The following is a 19,778-nucleotide window of genomic DNA, read 5'->3' as shown; positions in this document are numbered from 1 at the left end:
CATCCTGGCTGTGACGTCACAAACCAGTAAACATTATCAGCAGTCAGCCACTTCTAGACTTTCTTTCATGTGAGAAAATAACCTTTTATTTGATTAAGCCACTGGAAGTCGGATTTTCTAGTAGTTTAAGAGTGTAGTAGACCCTTTTAGGGAAGTCTGCCTAGCTCAGAATAATCCCAGTTCTTTGTGAAACACCATCCTCCTCCCTCTCTGGGTGGATCTTTGCACCCATATTGATGCAGTTGGGGTGAATGCACCTGACCGAGGCTGAGCCAATCAGATTCTCTCTCAGGGATTTGAAATTAGGTTTCAGTGGTTCTGGTTGATCCTGAAGTGTGACTAAACCTGAGGGACACTATAAGGCTTGCAAGCTGGTGTGTATCATGGTGTGCTGGAGGTCACCTTCAGCCATAGAGAAGGAGAGAAGATGGGTCTGTAGAAGGTGAAAGAGACAGGCAGAGAGCAGTGTCACCAAAAGAGAGAACACTGCCTGGGATATGGCAGCTTTCTGGCTTCCAGTGTGACTCCCTTCTCAGGCCTGGCTGCCCTCAGATCCCTAGCTTCCTTCCAGAGGAAGGCAGCCCTGTGTGACTGGCAGGGCTGTGCCCTGCACAAGGGCACCTGGCCAAAAGGGCGAGGGAAGTGAAATCCAGCCTCAGTGTCCTGGTCACTAAGCCTTGGCCTGGGGCTGCATCAGCCCAGAGGTAATGTGCCACTTTATGCAATTCATCTGCCTGGAAGGGAGACCACCTTTTTTTTTTTTTTTTTTAATTTCACACAAGATTTAGGAAGGCCCTTCTTCAGGATACCTAGCAAAGTTGGTGTCTTCTGACCAAAGGACCTTGACATTCAGACAAAATGTGTTAATGAACAGCTAAACCATTTGTTCTATCATTTGATAGATAAGCTGTTCAATACCTTGATTTATTTTGCTTTTTAAAATTGAAGTATAGTTTACATATAGCAAAATGTATGAATCTTAAGTGCATAGTTCAATGATGTCACTGTGACTCATATATTATTACCCAGATTAAGAAAAAGAACATTTCCATCATCCCAGAAAGTCCTTTTATCCCAGTTAGTACCACTTGCCTCACACACACACACAAAAGATACCAGAGGAGGGACTTCCCTGGTGGTGAAGAGGTTAAGAATCTGCCTGCCAGTGCAGGGGATTCGGGTTCGAGCCCTGGTCCGGGAAGGTCCCACATGCCGCGGAGCAACTAAGCCCGTGCGCCACAAGTACTGAGCCTGCGCTCTAGAGCCTGCGAGCCACAACTACTGAGTCTGTTCGCCTAGAGCCCGTGCTCCGCAACAAGAGAAGCCACTGCAGTGAGAAGCCCGCGCACCACAATGAAGAGTAGCCCCCGCTCGCGGCAACTAGAGAAAACCCGCGCGCAGCAACAAAGACCCAACACAACCAAAAATAATTAATTCTTTTTTTTTTTTCTTTGCTGTACGTGGGCCTCTCACTGTTGTGGCCTCTCCCGTTGCGGAGCGCAGGCTCAGCAGCCATGGCTCACAGGCCTAGCCGCTCTGCGGCATGTGGGATCTTCCCGGACCGGGGCACGAACCCCTGTCCCCTGCATCGGCAGGTGGACTCTCAACCACTGCACCACCAGGGAAGCCCTAAGTAATTAATTTTTTTAAAAAAGATACTGGTGGGCTTCCCTGGTGGCAAAGTGGTTGAGAGTCCGCCTGCTGATTTAGAGGACGCGGGTTCGTGACCCGGTCCGGGAGGATCCCACATGCCGTGGAGCGGCTGGGCCCGTGAGCCATGGCCGCTGAGCCTGCGCATCCGGAGCCTGTGCTCCACAACGGGAGAGGCCACAACAGTGAGAAGCCGTGTACCGCAAAAAAAAAAAAAAAAAAAAAAAAGATACTGGAGTTCACCACTCTTCTGATCTCTATCACCATAGTTTGATTTTGCCTATTCTTGAACTTCATATAAATGGAATCATAGAGCAAGCACTCTTTTGTGCCTGGCTCCTTTAGTTCTGCATGTTCATGAGATCCACTCTCTGTTGTACGTATCAGCAATCTGTTCTGCTTATTGTTGAGTAGTATTCCATTGTGTGAATATTCCAAATTTATTCATTCTCCTGTCGATGGACATTTAGGATGTTTCCAGGTCTCATGAATAAAGCTTATGAATGAAGCTGCTGTGGACATTCTTATACTAGTGGCCCTAGGTACTTCTTTCCTTTGACGCTGATGTACTGTAGTAGAAGTCCAAATTGTACACCTTTCACAGTAAATCTGTTTATCTCACATGCTTTATCACGTGGATCAGTTTTGTCTGGAGTTGTTCCGTCATCGTGTAGTTGGGAGACCTTATTTTGTAAGTGCCTCTTCATAACTAATTATATATTTAATGTATCTCCCCCCTTTACATATTAAACATGGGGCTCCTCTCTCAGTATCACGGAGATACGTGCTTTTGAAAAATTGGTAAATGGTCAGTAGTATTTTGTGTTACAACTAATGAAGCATATTTATAGAGATGGTTCCTGGCATCGAGCTTATAATTAAGTCTAGTCCGTGACCAGGAATAGCAGCAGCACAGCTTACATGAACCACATAAGATTAAGCTGAGTTCCTTGTTCCAACCACCCGTGCTATTTGCAATACTAAATCATGCTGGATTTGCAATGTAAAGCAATGTCTGTGTCCCAGCATCCTGAGTGGAGCTTTTGTTAAAAAAAGATGAGTGTTCAGTCCTACCTCCTATAAAATCTTGGTATAGACTGGGAGCTCTGTTTTTAAACCTTTCCATGTAACTATCTGCTATAACAACTGGCCAGCTGGCCATTTCTGTCCTATGTACATCCTTACACTTTTGGTGATTACCCTCAGTTGAACATCGGAGCCTGTGAATGGATTTCATCTCCTGTTAAATTTTCCCCAGGCAACCTGAGATGTGGCACACAATTTACTTAACATTGATTTCTTTATGAAGGCAGCCCCATTAAAATAATAACAAATTATGGAAAGTGGCCGCATAAGACATATTGGGGGCAATAAAATATGGAGCACAATATGCATTTATTCAGACTGGAATGTCACCTCCACAATGGCAGAGGTTTTTCTCTCTTTTGTTGACAGACGTTCTCTGAGTGAGCCATAGTAGGGCTTGATTAACATGTACAGGATAAAGCTTATATAAGACAAAGACCTTAGTTACTAACTTACAAGGTTGTAATTCCTGCTTTGCTTAGTACTGGTTATAAAACCCGGTGATTCACCCCAGCCTTTGTAAGGACCAGGAAGAAGCCTCCCTAGCTGTGTTCATTCCATAGCAACCACGTAGAACTTGTGGATACTGAAATCTAAGGAAGCGGCTTTGGGGAGTTCGGTGTCCTTAACAGAGCAAAGGTGTCGATTTACTTCACTCTTCTCTCCTCTCTCCTCTTCAGCCACAGAGCCAGCTCCTCCCGAGACCCTCTCTTCTTCTTCCCCTAGGCCTAAAATGAAAATTGAAAGCAGCCACAGAGACTCTTTTGTTCATCCTGGCTGCCTGGTCCCTAATGGGGTGGGGTGGGGGGAGGGTGGGGGGTGGCCACTCCCTTCAGCGTACCTGCATGCCCAGGTCACCTCCAATCTCCTTTTTGGATATGTTGTTTATATAGAACACGATTCTTTCGGAATTTTATAACCTAGCTCTCCTAAAGACCCCTGGCTACAACTGTTTCCGAAAAGAAACCAGAAAACAAAAAACCAGAATCATTTTCCCTTCGAAAGCACGGTGTCACCATAACGAAACTACTTTGGACAGGATCACACAGAGGATTCCCTCCAATGCCTCAATGAATACAAGAGGAGGAAGGAAAGTTCGATACATACTTATAAACCATCATGAACCAGAAAGGTCTCGGGAAGTTACTTGGTCACCTACCTCATTTTACCAATGAAGACTGAAGGCAGAGAGGTTACATCACTTGTTCAGGGCCATATAATGACAAAGCCAGAAATTCCAAATTTCCCAGCCACGGTCACCCAGTCCACCCCCCGCAATAGGTTTAGGTTTTATTTTGCAGAGAAGGTACTATTCAGGGCCTTAGCTTCCTTTAGCCCCAAGGAACACTTTTTTTTTAAATTGGAGTATAGTTGGCGTTACACTGCTGTGTCAGTTTCTGCAGTGCAGCAAAGTGAATCAGCCATACGTATACATATATCCCCTCTTTTATGGATTTCCTTCCCATCTAGGTCACCACAGAGCATTGAGTAGAGTTCCCTGTGCTATACAGTAGGTTCTCATTAGTTATCTATTTTATACATAGTAGTGTATATATGTCAATCCCAATCTCCCATTTCATCCCATCCCCCCGCCAGGAACACATTTATTAAAATGTATTTTAAGGTATTGGGGGAAAAAAGAAGACAAAAAGATGTAAGCCGTTTTAAAGAATCTCCACCACTTGTGACCTTCAGGGCACCCATCAATCCCACAGGCCCATGGAAAAGAAACCCTCCTAGCTTATTTTGTCGAAAATATCTAGGTGAAAGAGTTATTGAGCTTTAAAATGTCGCAAATGGCTCAGATATTGTTCTTCTAGGACCATTTTCATGACTAGCTCTCTCAAGTGACAGGGCAGGTAGTACATAATACTGTCACTTAAGTTGAGGTGACAGCGGTTCCTGGTAAGGAAGAAGATTCCTTCACAGCACTTGTTGCTGAGGATCCCGCAAGTCTCCTCTCTGTCTCCCCAAATCGACTTTGAGGATTGGAGGATCTACTGTCCTGGGGGCAGATTGGAGAGTGTCCCTTGTCCCTGACCTGGAGCAAGATAAGTGGAAGGAGTAGGAAGGTCACCCAGGGCAATGGCAGCAAGGTGACAGTGTGTTTGCCAGGCTTTGTCTCCGGGCTCTAGGATAGCGCTTAACAAGAAAAATCAATCACAACCTTGTGAGTACAGCCAGCACTGAAAACTGCATTTGAATTTGTCCACTCAGGCAGTCAGCCTCACTTTAAAGAGCTCCGGAACTAGAGGTTTCCATGGAAACAGAGAAATATGTGGGCAAAAATTGCTTTACAGGGAAATGAATGCTAGCAGTGCTGTTAGGTTGGCACTTTACAGCTGCCCAGCTGATGTGAGTTTGTAAGTAATCCAATGAACAGTGACTTTAAAAAAGGAAATACTTTTTCTCTCATAACAAGGGTCTGCAGATAGGTGCTCCTAGTTGTGGTACAGATGCCCAACGATGTCCACAACCCCCAGGATCTTTTTCCTCTATCCTTCTGTGAATGTTAGTGTTTCATCCACAAGCTTATTGCCTCAGGATGTAAAGTGGATGCTACAGCTCCAGGCCTCACATAAACATTCAAGGCACCAAAAAGAGGAAAGGCAGGTAACAGCCAAGTCTGTCCAGTTTATTTCCATTTATCATGAAATCAAAAACTTTCCAAGAAGCTCCCACCTCAGCAGATTTCTCCATTGATCAAAGTGAGGTCACATAGCCAACTCGAGCTTCAAGGAAGGCAAGGGACAATAGGATTGACATGACTGGCTGAAGCTCATATTCACTATCACCTGGAGTTAAACACAATTGTCAGCCTAATAAAACTGAGATCCAGTTAGCAAGGAATAAGGGGAGAACTTTCCAAGTACGAAAGGCATTTACTTGATACCTGACTGTCCACAACTACTCATCTCTATATTCCTGTAGTCTCTAGCCCAGCGTCATGCACGCAGCAAGCACTTGAAAAATGTCCGTTGAACCATGGTTTGAGACTAGTGTAATGACATAACCGTGGCTTAGAGGAGCGTCTGACGTGAAATGGTCAATTACGCATCAGGCCTTAATAACGTAGTCATTCGCTTTGGAGGCGTCGGGAGACAAAGACTCCAGTTAGTCAACTAACCAATGCCAAGAGGCTAAAACAACTAATAATTTCCTAAGCTTTCTACTAGGAAGAAAGCACATAAGAGAATATGCATCTTTTTTTTTAGTAAGAAGTTACTACTTTTTTTTTTTTTTGGCGTCACGCGGGCCTCTCACTGTCGCGGCCTCTCCCGTTGCGGAGCACAGGCTCCAGACGCGCAGGCTCAGCGGCCACGGCTTACGGGCCCAGCCGCTCCGCGGCATGTGGGATCTTCCCGGACCGGGGCACGAACCCGTGTCCTGTGCATTGGCAGGCGGACTCTCAACCACTGTGCCACCAGGGAAGCCCTGGAAGAAGTTATGACTTTTTAATTGAAGTATATAGTTGATTTACAATGTGTTAATTTCTGCTGTACAGCAAAGTGATTCAGTTATACACATATATATACATTCTTTTTTATATTCTTTTCCATTATGGTTTATCACAGCATATTGAATATAGTTCCCTGTGCTATACAGTATGTCCTTGTTGTTTGTCTGTTTTATATATAGTAATATATATCTGTTAATCCCAAATTCCCAATTTATCCCTCACCGCTTTTCCCTTTGGTAACCATAAGTTTGTTTTCTATGTCAGTGAGTCTACTTCTGTTTTGTAAATAAGTTCATTTATATAATTTTTTAGATTCCACATATAAGTGATATCATATGATATTTGTCTCTCTCTGTGTGACTTCACTTAGTATGATAATCTCTAGGTCCATCCATGTTGCTGCAAATGGCATTATTTCATTCTTTTTTATGGCTTAGTAATATTCCATTGTATATATGTACCACATCTTCTTTATCCATTCATCTGTACCTGGACATTTAGGTTGTTTCCATATCTTGGCTATTGTGAATAGTGCTGCTATGAACATAGGAGTGCATGTATCTTTTTGTATTATAGTTTTGTCTGGATATATGCCCAGGGGTGGGATTGCTGGATCACATGGGAGAATATGCATCTTCATAAAATAAGATGCCTAGAATAGAGGTCAAGTTAAACATGCACTATAATCTCATTGCAAAGGACTTTTTGCCTAGCCTGTAGAAAATGAAACATACCATCCGATCCACATCCCAGAATTAATGCCCAAATAAGTATTTATAGATTTGTAAAATGGTTGTCATAAAGTGTTGAATGACAAAATGACAAAATACTATTGCTGAAAGACACATTAAAGACCACCTCAGCTTAACTCCTTGTTTTTTCAGGTGAGGAAACTGAGGACCAGAGAGGTTACGTGATTGGTCTAAAGTAACAAAGTTAGTGACAGAGACTTGTCTAGAAACCAGGTAAACTTGAGCAGTAGTTTTGAAAGAGCAAAGCAATGTGGTTTGGAGATAGTGGGACAGTGAAACGCCCAAAGTGTGATGAGGAAAGAAAAGTAAATACACAGACATGAAGAGCCATACGTTACTAATCTATGACTTACAAGTTACAGTGACTTAGGAATGCAAGCTGACACAAGCTGGTCCTTGGATGGAAGATGGGGTGCGGGAGGTGAGCAACAACAGCAGGGTTATTTTTTGAGGGAGATTCCGAGCACAGACCTGCAAGGCCTGTGGTGCTGAATGGTGGGGTTGAGTCGCTGCTGGACTTGCAACGTCTATCTTAACCCCAGCTTACTGCATCGCGCACGTGCCTCATGGCAGGAATTGTGCTAAGTGTCTTATATGGAATCGTCATAACAATCCAGTGAGATAGGGAGGTCTTATTATCGATACTTTTTACAAATGAGTAAACTGAGGCTTAGAAAGTATAAGTAACTTGCCTTAATCCACACTGCTAGAAAGTGGTGAAGCGAAGTTTCTCAGTGATTCTCAAACTTGACCACGCTCTGGAATCACCTGGAGAGTTTTCATAAATACTCATGCCTATGTCCCACACCCTGAGAGGCTGATGTCATCGATTTGGGGTGTGGTCAGAGACTAAATTCATGTTGTTTCTAGCCACCAAGTTTAAGCAGCAATAGAGAGCCAATATAAAAGTTAACAAGAAAGTAAAGTACTTCTTTTTTTTAATTGAAGTATAGTTGTTTTACAATGTTGTGTTAATTTCTGCTAGCAAAGTGATTCAGTTCCACATATATATACATTCTTGGTCATATTCTTTTCCATTATGGTTTATCACAGGATATTGAATACAGTTCCCTGTGCTATATAGCAGGGCCTTGTTATTTATCCATCCTATACATACTAGTTTGCATCTGCTAATTCCAAATGGGAACTGCTTTTTTAGTAATAGTCTCACCATCACCTGAGGAGGTAGGTGGGGCAAGTCATTGTGATCCCCCTTCTGTAGATAAGGAAACTCAGGCTCTGAGACATTTCGTGTCTTGCAAGAAATGGAACAAGAAATCATCTAGTGACCCTTGGTGCAGACTGGGTTACCAGGTACTTGTAATAAATCTTTCAAGCCAGCAGTCAGTCAGCAAGAATGGGGTAAAACCTGTTTTTCTTTTCTAGTTTCCATTGTTTTCTTGGATTGGGTTTCTTGACATGAGAAGGGAAAAGAAACAACTTTGAAATGGTATCTGGGACCAAGTGTTTATAAGTGAAATTCTCTGTTGAATCCCTCTAAAAGATTGGAAGATAATCATTAAGTAGAGCAACCCCCTTCTGATTCCTCATCGCCCAGCATAATGATGGTCAGGGAGCATCAGGAAAACCAGATGGGAGGGACTTGCTTATTCTGCACCAGCACATGCGCCCCATTTGGAGACTAGTTAAGAAAATAAACTTGGCCACATTGGCTAAGAGAGCTCCCCACTGGGTTTTGCAGATTTAGACACACTTTTCCTACGCATGGCCTATTGGAAGAGAATTTCCCATTGTTGCCACTTCTCTTTTCTGGGTAATCTGGTCATTGAAATTATGGTGTGCAGTGTTCTTGCCTGGTGTTCCCTCTTGCTTCCTTGAATGTCTTTGGGAACTTCCTACAGTTCCTTCCAAGTTCTCACCCTTCCCAAGAGAAATCCTCTGCTGCAACCAGCCTCTGTGCGCCCATAATCCCATCGCTTGCTACTTCAGGTGTGGTCCTGGGACCAGCAGCAGCCTCGCCTGGGAGCTTGTTAGAACTGTATTCTCCTGGCCCCGTCCCTGACCTACTGAATCAGAATCTGCATTTTTAACAAGAGCACCAGGTGATTTGTGTGCACATTGCAGTGTGAGAAGCATTGCCCTAATACACAAGGTTTTCCCCATCAGCCCGCAGCTTAAAATACCCTCTCTCCCTCCCATCCCCCGCCACTTGCATTTATCCACTTCCTCATTGTCCTTCAGAGCTTAAGCTCATGTCCCTCTCCCTCTGTGAAGCCCTTAATGTTCACTCCCTCCACCTTACCCCTATAGATCATAACTTTGAGAATTTAAACAAATGCGAAATACTTCATTATTTAAATGATTCACCTCTTAAGTCTATTTGTTAAGATGATATCATCTCTCAAAGGGCCTGGCACAGGCCTGGCACATAATATGAACTGTCTGATTCATCAAGATCTGTTTCCTATTTGAAAGCCTTCCCTTAGCCCTACTTTATCTCTTTAAGCTTCTTCTGCATCAAAGCAGCTCCCCTGAGTTTTTGTCTTCTCAACACCTGAAGTACCTCTCCACCCACTCCAGAGATTTCCTGAAGGCCTGGCCCTTACCTGTAACCTAGTGGCTTCCAACTGAATCTAAGCCCCAAACAGGCCTCAAAAGTAAAACTCTAACCGTATGTTTATATTGACTTTGTACCCAAAAAGTTTCCCTAACTTTTAAATTTGGGTAGTGAATTTTTTTAGAAAAATTTACTTTAGGGTGTGGGATGTTTTTCTGCTCCACCATGGTACCCACAGGAAACTCAGGATTGTCTCTGGCTCTCTTGTGGACATGCCGTGCAGCGGTATCTCTGTTACTGGCCCCAGACCCTGAGGCAAGAGCCACATCTTTGAGGCTGCCATCTCTCCAATTCCAGGTGGGAGTGGGGGACACACATCCTAACTACCTGTAGATCCCCAAACCTTTTCGGGGGATTATAGGATCTCTCCTAATGCTTAGCGCAAGGGAGTGGGGCTAGGAGAGCAGGAACTCCACACTGACTTTCAGTTTGCTGGTTTCGCCTCTTTCCACCTTGAACAGATTTAGCTCCATCCTGACTCTACATATCCTTCAAGTCTGTTGTTTGTATTCTCAACTTCAAGTACTAAAATACCCAGTTTCTACAACTCAACAGCCTTTTTTCCTCAGAGCTATTATCTCCATGGGTCTCAACAAAAGAATGAATATATGTATATGTATAACTGACTCACTTTGCTGTACACCTGAAAGTAACACAACACTGTAAATCAACTAGACTCCAATAAGATTTTTTTTTAAAGTTAACCTAAAAAAAAGTCGTTTTGATGTTCATTGGTCATCAAATGGCTTTTTTCTCTCTCAGGCAGAAGCTTGTGCTACCACCAGAAAGGCAGGGCAAAGGAGTGGATGAAATAAATTGCTGGAGGAAATCACCTAAGTTAATGTCAGATTCTTGCTCTGTTACATATGTGTTTGGCATGATATTGGAGTGACCTTCTGCATTCCATCTGAATGGGCAGTCACATACTTTGGGCATTTTGGACTGCTGCTTGCTAATGCTGGCGGTGGTTGATATCAAGCTAGCAAAGACTGCCACTTCAGAGGGCCTGTGGGCGGGACACTTAACCCTGGAAAGGGGTCTGTGGTGAGGCAGGCTTTCTGTGGCTTGGCCCATTTCATTCATTTCCTTAACAAAGGTCCTCTCTCCTCAGCAGGGAGTTGGTTCCATCAGAGCACAACCTTTAGGCGGGGCCAGGAAACACAGAATGGGCTTTATTACTCTCTCGTCTCTTCATATTCAGAGCCCAGCCCAATGGGACTACTTCACAGCAAACACCTCCGTTCAAGGATCAGCGAAGGGAATCGATTAGACTAATGAAAATATTTACACCAAACCACCAGAGACTTGCTTTGTATTTCTGAGATATCTTAATTTATTTCAATTCAGTGTAAAAACAAATTTTTATTTAAAGAACCAAATCCAAATACCATATGATATCACTTATATGTGGAATCTAGTGAGGTGGATGGACCTAGAGTCTGCCATACAGAGTGAAGTAAGTCAGAAAGAGAAAAACAAATACCGTATGCTAACACATATATATGGAATCTAAAAAAAAAATGGTTCTGATGAACCTAGGGGCAGGACAGGAATAAAGATACAGACGTAGATAAACAACAAGGTCCTACTGTATAGCACAGGGAACTGTATTCAATATCCTGGGATAACCATAATGGAAAAGAATATTTAAAAAATGAATGTATATATGTGTATAACTGAGTCACTTTGCTATACAGCTGAAATTAACACAACATTGTCAATCAACTATACTTTAATTTAAAAAATTTTTTTTTAAAAAGAACCAAATCCATCCAAGACATCAACACATGCATAGCCTTATGTGCTACAGATACAGGAGAGGGAATTTGGGTTTGTCCCGATAAAGGCCTAATGCACAGGGAGCCGCTCTCTGCCATCCCCAGTTACTTTTTTTCCCCAGTGGAAATGCCATTTCCTCATTCCCAAGGCCTCAGAGTGTTTCAGCAGCACGGAGGCCGTCTTCTTGGAAGTGTGTGCGCTTGTGTGTTCCTCTGTGCTGGGAGTGCGGCCTGGAGGGATGTCTGAGAGGGCAGACAAATGGGAGAACACGAAGCAGCCCCTGCCCCGTGTCTCATCTCCTTTCTTCCTAACGTACTGTGTGTTGGGCGGGGACCAGTACCCTCTTCTTCAGTGCTCTCCTCTGCACACTTTCATGTACACTGTTTTTCCCCTTTTTATTTGCTGATCAATAAAGCCAAGGGTAGGTCTTGTCTGTTCCCAGCGATAAAGAACTGCACGCATAACTAGTCTTTATCCGGCCCGACAAGTGCCGTTTCTCTTTGTTTTTCACAGTGTTTCTGCGAGATAAGAGGAAACCACCCAGACATGATGCATGACCGGGGAAGTTTTGAAATATTTTATAAACTCATTCTCTATTCTGAGCTGTGGATCAGGGATGGAAAGAAAGAGGGCACCGCATAGAACCAAAGTTGATTTTCCTTTTCTGGGTTAAACACAAGCAGGTGGGGCGGGGAGAGAACGGAGACATGAATAAATGTTCAGCTGAGGAAAGAATAATCCAGTTTTCAATTATCAGCACAGAAGTCAAATAGGGAGAATTCTAGTCATTCAAATGAGTACGTACCCTGAAAATCCAGTGGCCTTTTCCTATCACAAAAACTGCCTCTGTCACATGGATTCAAGACCAATAGTGGCATACAGGACCTCAGTTCAGGTGAAGAGCCAGATATATTCCCAGGAAATTATGGGATGCGACCAGCATAGACTCCTCTTAAGTTCATGCCCTTTGAGGTTCTTGGCAGGTTTCTGAGAGTAAGCCAGGATGGAGGGGTCGATATGAGGCTGATGATGCAAGATATTACATAGAGTAAGACTAAATGTGAGGTCAGTTGGTGCTGATAAAGGTACAGAGAGAGTAAGATGTTGTCAGTGGCAAATGAAATTTTGGTAACAATTCGAACGGATGCAGAGGAGGAAATCATTTAGGAGAAATGTGCCGTCCATCTAAGGAAAGACCCGAGGCTGAGCCCTGAAATGACGGTGGGAAGACGTGGGAAGATAGGGTCTTTAGGATTTCTAGGCAGAAAGGAGGAGTAAACCCAAGAGGCAAAGATAGGTACCTAATAAAAGGGAAACTTAAGTTGGAACCCATTACGTAATTGTTTCTGAGCAACCGGATGGAAAATGAGGAGATGATGTCTTAGTGAAGCTGATGTGTTAAATATTCTGCATTACTGTTTCTTTCCACCCCTGCCTGGGTTCATGAACTTTTTTTTTTAATTAAAAAATTTCTTTTAACTGAAGTATAGTTGATTTACAGTATTTCAAGTGTACAGCAAAGTGGTTCAGTTACATATATATATGTATATATATATATATATATATATACATATATATATATTCCTTTTCAGGTTCTTTTCCCTTATAGGTTATTACAAGATATTGAATATATTTCCCTGTGCACAGTAGATCTTTGTTGTTTATCTATTTTATATATAGTAATGTATATCTGTTAATGCCAAATTCCCAATTTAATCGCTCCCCCCCTTTCCCCTTTGGTAACCACAAGTTTTTTTCTATGTCAGTGAGTCTATTTCTCTTTTGTAAATAAGCTCATTTATATCATTTTTTTAGATTCCACATATAAGTCATATCATATGATATTTGTCTTTCTCTGTCTGACTTACTTCACTGAGTGTGATAATCTCTAGGTCCATCCATGTTGCTGCAAATGGCATTATTTCATTCTTTTTTATGGGTGACTAATATTCCATTGTGTATATGTGCCACATCTTCTTTATTCATTCATCTGTCAATGGACACTTAGGTTGCTTCCATGTCCTGGCTATTGTAAATATAGCTGCAGTGAACATTGTGGTACATGTCTTTTTTTTTTTTTTTTTTGCGGTACACGGGCCTCTCACTGCTGCGGCCTCTCCCACCGTGGAGCACAGGCCCCGGGTGTGCAGGCCCAGCAGCCACGGCCCACGGGCCCAGCTGCCCCGTGGCACGCGGGATCCTCCCAGACCGGGGCATGAACCCGCATCCCCCGCATCGGCAGGTGAACTCCCAACCACTGCGCCACCAGGGAAGCCCCATGTCTCTTTTTGAATTATGGTTTTCTCAGGGTATATGCCCAGTAGTGGGATTGCTGGGTCGTATGGTAGTTCTATTTTTAGTTTTTTAAGGAACCTCCATACTGTTCTCCATAGTGGCTGTATCAATTTACATTCCCACCAGCAGTGCAAGAGTGTTCCCTTTTCTCCACACCCTCTCCAGCATTTATTATTCGTAGACTTTTTTTTTTTAACATCTTTATTGGGGTATAATTGCTTTACAATGGTGTGTTAGTTTCTACTTTATAACAAAGTGAATCAGTTATACATATACATATGTTCCCATATGTCTTCCCTCTTGCGTCTCCCTCCCTCCCACCCTCCCTATCCCACCCCTCCAGGCTGTCACAAAGCACCGAGCCGATATCCCTGTGCCATGCGGCTGCTTCCCACTAGCTATCTACCTTACTACGTTTGTTAGTGTGTATATGTCCATGACTCTCTCTCGCCCTGTCACAGCTCACCCTTCCCCCTCCCCATAACCTCAAGTCCATTCTCTAGTAGGTCTGCGTCTTTATTCCTGCCTTACCCCTAGGTTCTTCATAACATTTTTTTTCTTAAATTCCATATATATGTGTTAGCATACGGTATTTGTCTTTTTCTTTCTGACTTACTTCACTCTGTATGACAGACTCTAGGTCTATCCACCTCATTACAAATAGCTCAATTTCGTTTCTTTTTATGGCTGAATAATATTCCATTGTATATATGTGCCACATCTTCTTTATCCATTCATCCGATGTTGGGCACTTAGGTTGTTTCCATCTCCAGGCTATTGTAAATAGAGCTGCAATGAACATTTTGGTACATGACTCTTTTTGAATTTTGGTTTTCTCAGGGTATATGCCCAGGAGTGGGATTGCTGGGTCATATGGTAGTTCTATTTGTAGTTTTTTAAGGAACCTCCATACTGTTCTCCATAGTGGCTGAACCAATTCACATTCCCACCAGCAGTGCAAGAGGGTTCCCTTTTCTCCACACCCTCTCCAGCATTTATTGTTTGTAGATTTTTTGATGATGACCATTCTGACTGGTGTGAGATGATATGTCATTGTAGTTTTGATTTGCATTTCTCTAATGATTAATGATGTTGAGCATTCTTTCATGTGTTTGTTGGCAGTCTGTATATCTTCTTTGGAGAAATGTCTGTTTAGGTCTTCTGCCCATTTTTGGATTGGGTTGTTTGTTTTTTTGTTACTGAGATGCATGAGCTGCTTGTAAATTTTGGCGATTAATCCTTTGTTGGTTGCTTCATTTGCAAATATTTTCTCCCATTCTGAGCGTTGTCTTTTGGTCTTGTTTATGGTTTCCTTTGCTGTGCAAAAGCTTTGAAGTTTCATTAGGTCCCATTTGTTTATTTTTGTTTTTATTTCCATTTCTCTAGGAGGTGGGTCAGAAAGGATCTTGCTGTGATTTATGTCATAGAGTGTTGTGCCTATGTTTTCCTCTAAGAGTTTGATAGTTTCTGGCCTTACGTTTAGGTCTTTAATCCATTTTGAGCTTATTTTTGTGTATGGTGTTAGGGAGTGATCTAATCTCATACTTTTACATGTACCTGTCCAGTTTTCCCAGCACCACTTATTGAAGAGGCTGTCCTTTCTCCACTGTACTCGTAGACTTTTTGATGATGGCCATTCTGACTGGTGTGAGGTGGGCTCATGAACTTTAATCACTCTATTGTAGACTTTTGTCTATGTCTATCTCCAGTGCTGGATAGTAAGTTCCTTGTAGGAAAAAAAAAATGTGTCCTAGGCTTTCTAGAGTTTCCCCCACAATACCTACTAGAGGGCCTCACTGGAATAGTAGCTCAGTAATGTTAACTGGCAGAATTAATTAATGAACAACTTCCTCTTCTTTATGTGATTATTTTTCCAAATTAAATGCTGGATTTGAAGGGGCCACAACCTGGATTATATTTTGCCCTTCTAATGTTGCGTAAATCAGAGGAGCAAGTTATGACTTAAGAAATCATTAGTTATTTCAAAAGGAATGGGTGAGTCTAATGGCAGATATCAGGTAGGAAAATTTGATGTGTGAGTCTTCGGAGAAAGGCCAAAATCCAGTAGATTGTTCCTTGAGCCCAGATTCATCCAGTCAGGCCAAGGCTGAACTTCAGGTGATTTCTTCTTCCTTTGGTTACTCTGGCTGGTACTTTTCCTGTGTAGGTCTGCCTTTTTGGAAGGTTGGCTTCATGAGAGTAAAGGTCTTGTCGTGTTGTTCACTGTTGTGTCTTCAGCGTCTAGAACAGTCTTTCCTGCTTATAGTAAGGGCTTAAGAAATAATTGTGGAAGGAAGGGGAAGAGGGAGGGAGGGGGTGAATAAAGAAAAGAGGAGAGGGGGGCTCTGCTTTTCATGGCAGTCCACCTGGCACTTACTCGCTCATCAGTTACCAAAGGCCCCCTCGGGCTCAGAGTCAGGAACCAAGGATACCAAAATGATGAGACATCACAGTCTTTGCATCTGATCATCCAGTAGAGAGAGACAGAACGCAACAGGTGACGAGTGCTGTGCCAAAGGGAGCATGCAGTGTGCCCCGAGGTAGACTGGCAGACAGAGAACATTGCAAACGTGAGCAGAACCCTAATAAATGCAGTGATGCTGTGTAGGCTTGAGAACATTTTAACCTGTATAGCCCTAAAACTTACGGTACCTAGATTGAATACAATATGGGAGATGGCCTTTTAGCCATTGTCTATTCAGCATCATTTTGATAGTAAAAGTTCCTTTGCCTTGGTCCTTATTGGACTTAGGTTTCCTTCATGGACTGCAAAAGGCTCCAGCGGGTCTGTCCTGCAGCAGCTTGTCATAGAATTGTGGCTTTATGAGCACAGTCGAAATGACACAAACTGAAGGCCCTTTGTCTGAGCCAGACCCGTGCCATACATCAGAAGTAACAGCTTTGCCAAGCATGGTCGCTTAGGACCAGTCTTTGTTCTTTCCTGAGCAACTTCTTGTTCCTGTGACAAGGATTAATGATATAACAGCTGTTAGGTGGTCTCTGCCACTTATAAAAACCTATAGCAGTAAAGGTGTGTGTTTCCCATCAGAACTGCAAATTTTCTGAAGAGGGGAGATAAACTTGACAACGAAGAGAGAATCAGTGGTTTTAAAAAAAAGGTACGGTGGGCTGAGCTTATTTACAAATAGGAAAAGGACTGGGGGGGATATGCTGATGGACTTTTTAAGCAAGAAAATCCAGTGTCTGAGGAATAATGATGATCCTGACTTGACTTCTGCCTCTTTTCCTTACTCAGGTGCTGACCCCAGCACAGATCAAATCAATTTGCCAGGCGATCCTGGACTCTGGGAAGCAATATGCCATGAAAAAGAGGAAACCATTCCCACTGATGTATTCTTACTATGGAACCGAATACTTGGGTGAGTGAGGGTGTTGGCAAAGGCCTGGAGGAGAAAGGCAGTCTCTAACAGCAGCACTGGCTAAAGACTGGAAGATTTTGTTTTTGACATAGGTCATCACTATTGCTTTCACTGGGAACCCTTTGAAAGGCCATTTAAAAACAAATATTGACGGATACTACAAAGCACAATTTCATATTTGTTTTCAGAGTCTACCTGTCAGAAGTGGAGCTATTTGGGTGGGAGGGAGACGCAAGAGGGAGGGGATATGGGGATATATGTATACATATAGCTGATTCGCTTTGTTATACAGCAGAAACTGACATGACATTGTAAAGCAATTATACTCCAATGAAGATGTTAAAACAAAAAAGAAAAAAAAGGAAAAAAAAGAAATGGAGCTATTTTAACAATGACTTTCACTAAAGACTCAAATCCTTTATTCTTGATTGTGAATTCACCGGCCTAATTTTGCTGAAAATTAACAGCTTATATGCTCACTGCCAATAGTACCTCTGCACAGGGAAGCAGGGTTCAGCCGCTGACAGTTTCGAGTTTTTAGTATTAGTGGATCAATAACAGACTACTGAATCACAATGACTACATTTGAGATATGAGGCTTGTAAAATGAAAGTTAGTTACTACCCCTTTGAATCCTTCAGTGGTTCCCCATCACTCCTTGCAAGCATGACTTGTAAGCCCCTTTGCAGATCGCCTGCCTCCCTCTCCAAACTCGAGCTTTATCTCTCCCTTCCCTGGTTCACATTTATAAAGTCTCCAGCAGGCAAAGTGTTCTCATACCTTTGTAACCTTTGTGCCTGTTCCTTTTGCCTAGAATGCCTGGCTTTCCCCAACCCCTTCATCAATCTGTAATACTTACACCCAGACTTCAAACTGGTTTTCCTCCCAATTATGTGAATTAATGATGCTTTGCTTGTCTGTATAGGAGCAGCTCATGGCCTGTCGTCCATCCTCCAGATGCTTCTTTCTTACCATGAGCACCTTAAGCCCTCAGATCAGGAGCTGGTGTGGCAGAGCGTGGACTTCCTTATGGAGCAGGAACAAAACTGCAACTGGCCACCTGAGCTCGGCGAGGCCATCGAGAGGGAGAACGAGCTGGTGCACTGGTGCCACGGCGCCCCAGGTCTCACTCATGTTATTATCTGATAGCATTGCCTTTCATTGGGCTTAGCCAAAGACGGGTGCCTTTTCTGAGAAGTGAGGGTATTTCTTATCTTATGCCACTACCTTGGGAGATGAAAAGGTCAAGATGAAACTTTTCAAAGCCAAGAAAGTCTCCATCAGTAAAGGATGTCCAGAAATGATCCTGTGTTTAAAAAATATATGATCTTTATCTACAATATTTGTATACAAATTAAACTAGTGCTGTCCAACAAAATATAATACGAGCCACATATGAAATTAACTTTCTAGTAGCCCTGTTTAAAACATAGAAAGAAACAGGTGAAATGAATTTTAATAATAGATCTACCCCAATATACGCCAAATATTATTTCAACATGCAACAAATTTAAAAATCGAGTGACTTCATATTTTTTAAATATCCAGTCTTTGAAATCCCGTGTCTCTGTTATACTTACATCCCATCCTGATACAGACTAGCCACGTTGCAAGCGCTCAGTAAGTTCATGGGACAGTGCAGATCTGGAACCTGGCAGTTCAAAACGTGGTCCCTGGACTAGTGGCACGGGAGTTTGTTAGACATCCAGAATCTCAGGCCCCACCCCAGCCCCACTGAATCCGAATCTGCACTTCAACAAGATCCCTAGGTGATTTGTATGCACATTAAGGTTGAAGATGGACTATTCTGTAATTCTTCTCCAAATGACGGTTTCCATTATCACCTAATGAAAAGTCTAGAGAAATGAGAAGCCATTTGCAGTGAACTCTCTGGAATCGAGCCTGGAAACTTATCAGACCCCATCTTTTCCTTTTTTTTTTTCCCCAATCCCATTACACTGCTAATTAGGCCTTAGAGAAGGGGCAATTCAAAAAAGACAGTGCATTTTGGTCGATTGGCCAGAGGAGAGACTTAAAATACCAAAATAACACACACATTTTTTTTTTATAAATTTATTTTATTTATTTATTTTTGGTTGTGTTGAGTCTTCATTGCTGTGCATGGACTTTCTCTAGTTGTGGTGAGTGGGGACCACTCCTTGCTGCAATGCACAGGCCTCTCACTGCGGTGGCCTCCCTCGTTGCGGAGCACGGGCTCCAGGCGCGCGGGCCTCAGCAGCTGTGGCACACAGGCTCAGTTGCTCCGCAGCATGTGGGATGCTCCCAGACCAGGGCTCGAACCCGTGTCCCCTGCATTGGCAGGCGGATTCCCAACCACTGCGCCACCAGGGAAGCCCAATACACACATTTTTGATTAGGAGTGTTATTTAATTTTCAAGGCTATGCTTCAGTGCCACGAGTACAGCTTTAAAATATATTTGATTTCTCTTTCATTTGTTACCTGATTTTTATTACTTCCTTTCCCCTCCTTACCTAATTAATGTTCTTTAATCCAACTGGAATTTCATTTTTTCTTCAGTACAGTTTGAGGTGACGAATAATAGAAGTGTTAGTCCTTCTATTTTTATTTTCTCTGCCTTCCATTTTTACTTAAGGAAGGACTTCAAAGGCTCCCGTGTGTGCTTGTACCAGCGCCAGGGCATTGTGCATTATGTCCAGGCTAATTCCCGCCAGTGATCATTTGAGCCCACCTTTTTCTTGCTTTGAACTTTCTGAAGAAAAACAGCAGTTATTTACCATTCTGGAAATGATATCTCTTCATGTTACGCTCAACACTC

The 19,778-nt window shown here is 42.8% G+C and overlaps 1 protein-coding gene across 1 annotated transcript in view; it reads left to right on the top strand.

Annotated features, from left to right (window-relative positions):
* The window catches only part of LANCL3 (LanC like family member 3), a 95,522-nt gene that overhangs the window by 61,751 nt on the left and 13,993 nt on the right, over positions 1–19,778 (top strand). The window contains exons 2-3 of the mRNA XM_060137603.1: positions 16,857–16,980; positions 17,906–18,103. Of these exons, the coding sequence (XP_059993586.1) occupies positions 16,857–16,980; positions 17,906–18,103 (322 nt within the window). The remainder of the gene's footprint in view (positions 1–16,856; positions 16,981–17,905; positions 18,104–19,778) is intronic.

Source organism: Lagenorhynchus albirostris, chromosome X (genome assembly GCF_949774975.1).
Source record: "Lagenorhynchus albirostris chromosome X, mLagAlb1.1, whole genome shotgun sequence".
NCBI lineage: Eukaryota > Metazoa > Chordata > Mammalia > Artiodactyla > Delphinidae > Lagenorhynchus > Lagenorhynchus albirostris.
This window is presented reverse-complemented; position numbering and strand designations above follow the sequence as displayed.